At 71.5% G+C, this 5,986-nt stretch overlaps 1 protein-coding gene across 4 annotated transcripts; it reads right to left on the reverse strand.

Annotated features, from left to right (window-relative positions):
* Positions 1-372: 372 nt before the first annotated feature.
* RGS19 (regulator of G protein signaling 19) lies at positions 373-5,731 on the reverse strand. Of its 4 annotated transcripts, none has more exons than XM_072801846.1 (6): positions 5,602-5,731; positions 2,811-2,908; positions 2,515-2,636; positions 1,516-1,590; positions 1,206-1,440; positions 373-1,129 (listed from the first exon to the last, which is right to left on the reverse strand). In XM_072801846.1, exons 2-6 carry the CDS (start codon positions 2,838-2,840, stop codon positions 938-940), a joined length of 654 nt encoding a protein of 217 aa, XP_072657947.1. In that variant the 5' UTR covers positions 2,841-2,908; positions 5,602-5,731; the 3' UTR covers positions 373-937. The 4 variants fall into 4 exon arrangements, with proteins under 4 accessions (XP_072657947.1, XP_072657949.1, XP_072657948.1 ...); XM_072801848.1 differs by lacking the exon at positions 5,602-5,731 and adding an exon at positions 5,153-5,284; XM_072801847.1 differs by lacking the exon at positions 5,602-5,731 and adding an exon at positions 3,012-3,918.
* Positions 5,732-5,986: the final 255 nt, after the last annotated feature.

Raw genomic sequence — 5,986 nt, forward strand, 5'->3', positions numbered from 1 at the left:
CTGGCCGCACGCAGGGGCACGCACAGACACGGGGTCGGGGAGGTGGCCTTCAGCACACGGGACCCCAGGGCTCACGACCTCCCCAGGCCCTGTAGCTCAGGGGTCCCCCAGCCATCCATGGCGACCTGTCCCCACCCTGACTCTGTGCCTGACGGTGGACTGGGTGGGGTGGGCCCCGCACCCGCTGCAGCTTTGAGTTGCTTCACCTCCCAGAAATTCAGGTAATGGGTGGCAAGCACGAGCCTCGAGGAGGCCAGGAGGACGCCCCCATGCGTCCTCACGGGGGCCAAGCCCCTTCTGGGGCTGCTCCTGGATCTGGGACGGTTGTTCTTTCTTGAGTCTCCCCCCAAATGTGGAAAGAAAGGAGAGACGTTTGCTTTAAAAATATCTTCAATAATAAGATCCTATTTTGGATGAAGAAGGAATGGAGATAAATATGAAAACATCTTTTTCTTTTTTTGATAAAATACAGTAAGGATATGTTTCCAGGTTTAAAATTAATGAAAATATAAAAAAGAAACTGGCTCCTGTTGCCTTGAGCCTAGTTCTGAGGTTCTGGGTCTGATCTGGGTGCAGACAGCGTGAGTTGGAGGGTGTCCTTGCGTCACAGCTCGACAGTACAGAGGCTCTGCTTCCCATCTAAGGCGTCTGTCAAGGTCCCCGGCTGCCTGGGGAGGCTTCTGGATCCGTGACCGCTGCCCCCCCGGGGGGCCCCTCTCCCTGCACAGGAGCCCCGGCAGGAGCCCCCGGCCAGCCAGCGTCCCGGAGGCCCTCACACCTGCCCCTCGGTGGGACCTCGGGGGCTCCCGTCCGGGGCCGCCCCCAGGGGTGCTGCGCCCGTGGGCGTGCCGGACGCCTGCTGACACACACACTGGTGCGGGTCACCGAGTCTTTGCCCCCCGCCGGGGTCCGTGTCGGTGCTGCTGTGCCGGGCGGCCTAGGCCTCGTGCGAGGACTGGGAGCTCCCCCGGAGCAGCAGGGCGCGGTAGGTGGGGGAGCTGAGGAAACGGGGGTAGGAGTCCCGGTGCATGAGCGTGTAGATCTGCAGCTGCGCGTCGTCGAAGGTGTGCGCGGACGGCTCCTGCATCTTCTTGTTGATGCCTTCCCGCACCCGGGAGTCCAGGCTCACCTGTGGGGCAGGACGCGGGGTCAGGGGCCCGGGGTGTCCCGCCCTCCCCCCGCCCTCGGTCCCCAAGGCGGTGCACCTCCTTGGGGGACAGGATGGACACGTAGTCCTCGTAGATGAGCCTGGCCTTCTCGTCCACCACGTGCTGGTTGGCCTCGGCCTTGAGCTCCTCGCACGCCAGCCAGAAGAGCATGTTCTCCTCGCTGTACTCCGTGCGCAGGAACTCCCGGAACACGCCGCGGCCCGCCGGGCTGTGCATCAGCTTGTCGAACGACTGCGCCCAGCTCCGCACCTCCTCGGGGCTTGGCGTGGCGCTGTGGGCAGTCCCGTGGGGAGTCAGGCCCGCGCCCCGCCCGCGCCCCCACCCCGCCCGCGCCGGCCGCACCTACCACGCCTCACAGCTGGGCAGGGGCTGCAGCTTGTTGTCCCGGGAGGCCCGCCACGCACGCCGCCGCTCCTCGTTCCTGGCGCAGACGGAAGGTGGCACAGCCTGCCCGGCGCACCCGGCCTTGGCCCACGCGTGTGCACGCACGGGCCCAGACGCGGGGCGTGAGGGCGCGGGCCGGGCCGCAGCCGGGCAGCCCCCCACCCCCACCCCTGGGACCCAGGCTGCACTCCAGCCCCACCCCTTCCTCTGTCTCCCTGGCCGTCCCCCGCCCCGCGCCCCCAGAGGCGCTGCTCCTGCTGCAGGAAAGCCCCGGCCGGCCCTGCCTGCGTCCGTCCCTCCCCGGGGTCACGACCTCTCAACCCTAGCTCCCACACAGGCCTCCGTTCCTCTCCTACCCCACCCGCTGGACCCCACAGCCGAGTCCTCTGCGAGGCCCGATTCACGACCCCGTCCCCGCTCAGGCCTGGGTGCTCACGGCTCAGCGGGTCCCCCTCCAGGTCCCCACAGCGCCCAAGTTGGGCCAGGCCTCTGTGGCACGTGCACGCCCCCGACAGCCCTCCACAGGCCACAGAGCCGGTGACCGTGGGGCCCACCCTAGGGAGCTGCTCGGGACGCTCTCCCCCTCGCCCCCAGGCCGGGGCCCTGCTCGGTGTCCCCCAAGGGCTCCTTGCTCCGTAGGCCCTCGGGGCCAGCTCCGGCTGAGCACACAGGCGGTGGCCTGGCCAGGTGTGCACACGACACGCCCTTGGGGGAGCCGCCGGGCACGAAGGCCTACACGGTGTCGGGGCAGTGGCCACAGTCAGCAGGCCCGGCAGCCCCTGCGTGAGAGCCGTGGGCAGCAGAGGCGTCCTGCCCTCGGGTGGCCCCTGGGAAGGCACCGGAGGGTCTGTGGGCAGGACGCTGGGCCCCAGGTGTGTACCCCTCCCCTCCCCCATCCCCACGTACCAGGTGTGTACACCCCCGCCCCCCCCCCCCCCCCCCCCCCGCCGTCCCCACGTACCAGGAGCAGCTGCAACAGCAACACCAGCACAAGCAGCAGGGGTTGCGGCTGGGGGCAGCCGGGGGGGCCGCGTCATGACTGGACATCGAGGGGGGCCGGCCTGCCTCCTCTGGCCCTGCGTGCTGGCGACACGGGGGCCTCCTCAGCTCCAGCCCAGAACCTGGGGCCTGCACACCTCCCCCCGACTCCCCTGGTGTCACCCTTCCGGCCTCCCAGGCAGTCGAGGGTCCCCCAACTCCTCGTCCCCCCGCCCCGGTTCCCACAAGGGGGCAGAGGCAGGGGTGGAGGTGGTGCACCTGCTTCTCAGCCTCATGCGGGGTGGGCATGGGTGGGTGGAGGAGGTCGCCCGGGCTCCGTGGTGCTGGCTCCGGGACCCTCACCACAGCCTGGGGGTCTGAGAAGAGAGGTGGGGGTTCCCGCTGAGAACCTGAGACGACAGTCTCTACTTGCCTCTCCCTCCGCCCAGGAGCCCGAGGGGCCTGCTCCCCTGCCCCCACCTGCACCGGGACTGCGAGCAAGGGCAGGGGCGGTGAGGAGGAGCCAGACAAGATCTCCACAGGAGGTTCTGGGACACCCCCGTTTGCTCGGTCCCTGGGAAGCCGGAAGTCTGGGTTCCTCTTTCTTGGTTTCCGGCTCCTGGCCCCTCCCAAGGGGCCTGGGGGGCCCCAAGAGTCTGGGGCTATCAGCCTAATGCTCCCTCCATTCTGGGTTTTCTGTAGGGAGTGGGCGAGGTGGGGAGGGCTTGCCCCCCCCCAGGTGCCCAGATCTGCCCTCAGCCCCGGAGGGTTCCAGCCTGTTCGCAGCTGCCCAGCCTGCAGCCTGCGTGTGGGGCAGGACTTGAGGGTCTGGGGGTGTGGGGAATGCAGCAGGGCACAGTGAGGAGGGCCAGGCGCCTCGTGGGGGATGCAGGGCTCCTGAGGCCCAGATGCTGCCCCTGGCACCCCAACCCCCAGCGGGCACCTTACCACACCCAGGGCCTCCCAGCCTCCCTTCCCCCAGCCCCACCAGGCGGTGGAAGCCAGTGCAGCCTGGGGTGCCAGTCAGGGAGGGGAGCGGGGAGGAGGGCAGCAATGGGTCGGGGTGTCCAGCTCCCAGGGTCAAGGTGCGGGATCCCCAGACGGGGTGCGGGTCGGCATTGTTTACAATGCCTGTGCCCACGTTTCAAGGTGCAGGCGTGCAGGGGGCACTGGGCCCTGAAGCCCCCAGCGGGGGTGAGGAGCCCGAGCAGCCCCCCAGCCCCCCCCTTCCGTCCCCAAGGCCAACCACGGATCCCAGAGTCCATGCGGATCCCAGAGTCCACACCTGGGTGGCCGATCAGTGCCCCAGGGGCAGTCTGAATGCTTTCCCACCACAGCACCTGCCTCTGCCTGCCCTGGCCGGGGTGAGGACCCCAGGGCCCGGCTGCACCCCCGCACAGCCTTTGTGACCCCCCAGGCCTGCCCCCACCCCTGTCCCGGTGGCCAGCAGGCTCAGGACTTGCTTTCACTTCGTTTTCTCATGTAATTATCACATCACCCCTGGGCCTGTGGCCTTTCAACCCCCGCCTGGCCCACGTGGCCTGCTGGCTGCTGGGGTCTCGCAGGTGGGAAGGAGGGAGCGGCGGGGATGCCGGGGGCGCCGGGAGCCGTGCTCAGAGGTGCAGGGCCTGACTCAGGCACGCTCAGGGCACCCTTGCCTCTGGGGCCTGGGCACGCAGAGGCCCTGCCGTGACCCAGATCTAGGGCAGAGTGTGGGGTCCCCTGGGCTGAGGGCCCTGGCCAGCTGCCTGCTTCCCCTGAAATCATGGACATGGACGGGGAACCCTCAAACTGGGCCCCAGCCCGCCTTTCCTTCAGGGGTCTAGCTTGTAGGGAAGGGAAGGGGTGTGGCAACCCCCGAGGTCTGGTAGCCAGGCAGAGAACTGCTCTTCCTCCTCCGCACCCCTACCCGCTGCGAGTGGGGGCAGGGCCCCATCCCCCTCCACTCCCTGGCACCCCAAGGCTCTGCTCTGAACTGGAGGAGGGGCCAGGTCTGAGGGCGCCCACGTGCTGGGGGTCCTGGAGTGGATGCCTACACCGGCCCGGGGCTGGCGGGGTCTCCTGTTCACCCGCTGTCTCCTGAGGTCGCCCGGGGTGTGCACAGGGCTCCTGCCCCTCCGCCTGGCAGCTGGAAAGGGGCTCGGTCCCCTTTCCCAGCCCTTGGGCTCTGGCCCCCAAGTCTGGGATGGGGGAGGCTGGACGGGCAGCGAGCCTGGCCTCTGGGGACCGAGGCTCCCTTGGGAGCTGCTGCTACTCTGCTCCACAGAAGGAAAAAGAACGTCCCTGAGCCCGCCCAGTCCAAAAAAAGAATAAGAAAATGTGACAATCCCAGAAAAAAATGCCATAACCTTTAGGCGGAGGGTTGACAGGGGCTCCTTCCCCTGCTTCTGGCGCCCCTGCCTCCCCTCGGCCGCCCCCCGCCCCGCCCCCGCCCCGAGCGATGGGTGGGGCGGCCCCGGCCTGGGCCCGACCTCTGTGGCCCGGGGACCCTCGCCCGCCCCCAGGGCCGCGGTGCCGCCGACCCGTCTCCCTCCTCCTCCCGCCGCTGCGGGGTCTGCCCGGGGGGCGCGGCTCCGACTCGGGCCCGACGCCCCCGGGGCCTGGCCGCGCGCCCCACTCACCATCGGCCCAGGGGCGAGGCGCGGGCGGGAGGGCCGGTTCCCGCGGGGCCCCACCCGCTGCCGAAGGGCGCGCTGCAGCGACCCGGGTCCGCGGGCGGGAGGCCCTCCGCGGGGTGTGGAGGCGGCGGGAGCCCCGGTCAGCCCGGCCAGCCCCGAGCGAGCGGCTGCCAGGCGCGGGGCGGGGGCGCGCAGGGCGTCCCGCCGGGCCCTCCCCACCGGGCCGGGGGCGGGAGGCGCGGAAACCGGGGCTCTTCCGGCCCCCCCTTGAGCAATCACTTCCCCGGGCTCCGAGCTGCAGAAAGGGGAACCGGTGGCGGCGCCCCCTCCCCCCGCGCGGGGCACCGGCTCCGCTCCCGCCGCCGCCCGGGTCCACGTGGGCCCGCGGTCCCGGCGGCGCGGTCCGGGCTCCAGCCGCCCCCCCCGGCCGCCGACCCCCCGCGCGCACTCACCGGCCGCGCTCCCGGCCCCGCCGCCGCCGCAGCCCCGCGCACAGGTCCGGCCGCCGGTCGGGGAGGGGGCGCGGGCCGCAGTGCGCAGGCGCGGGCCGCACTTCCCCAAAGCGCGGGGCCGGGACTTCCTCGCGCGGGGAGGCGTCCGGCCCGCCCCGCCCCGCGCACCCCCGCCCCGCCCCCGCCCCGGGCTCCGCGGCCTCCCGAGGAGGCGGGTCCCCGCACCTGCAGCCCCGGGCGCTCCCGCGGGGGCCCGCGCCCGCCCTCCCGCCGCCGCGCGCCCCAGGGGCCCTCGGCCCTCCCCGGCCCCGGTGGTCGGCGCGCCCCGGCCCTGTCGAGGGGCCCGGCCGCCCCCGCCCCCGCCCCCGCCCCCGCGCCCAGGCCC

This window comes from Canis lupus, chromosome 26, assembly GCF_048164855.1.
Source record: "Canis lupus baileyi chromosome 26, mCanLup2.hap1, whole genome shotgun sequence".
NCBI classification, from domain to species: domain Eukaryota; kingdom Metazoa; phylum Chordata; class Mammalia; order Carnivora; family Canidae; genus Canis; species Canis lupus.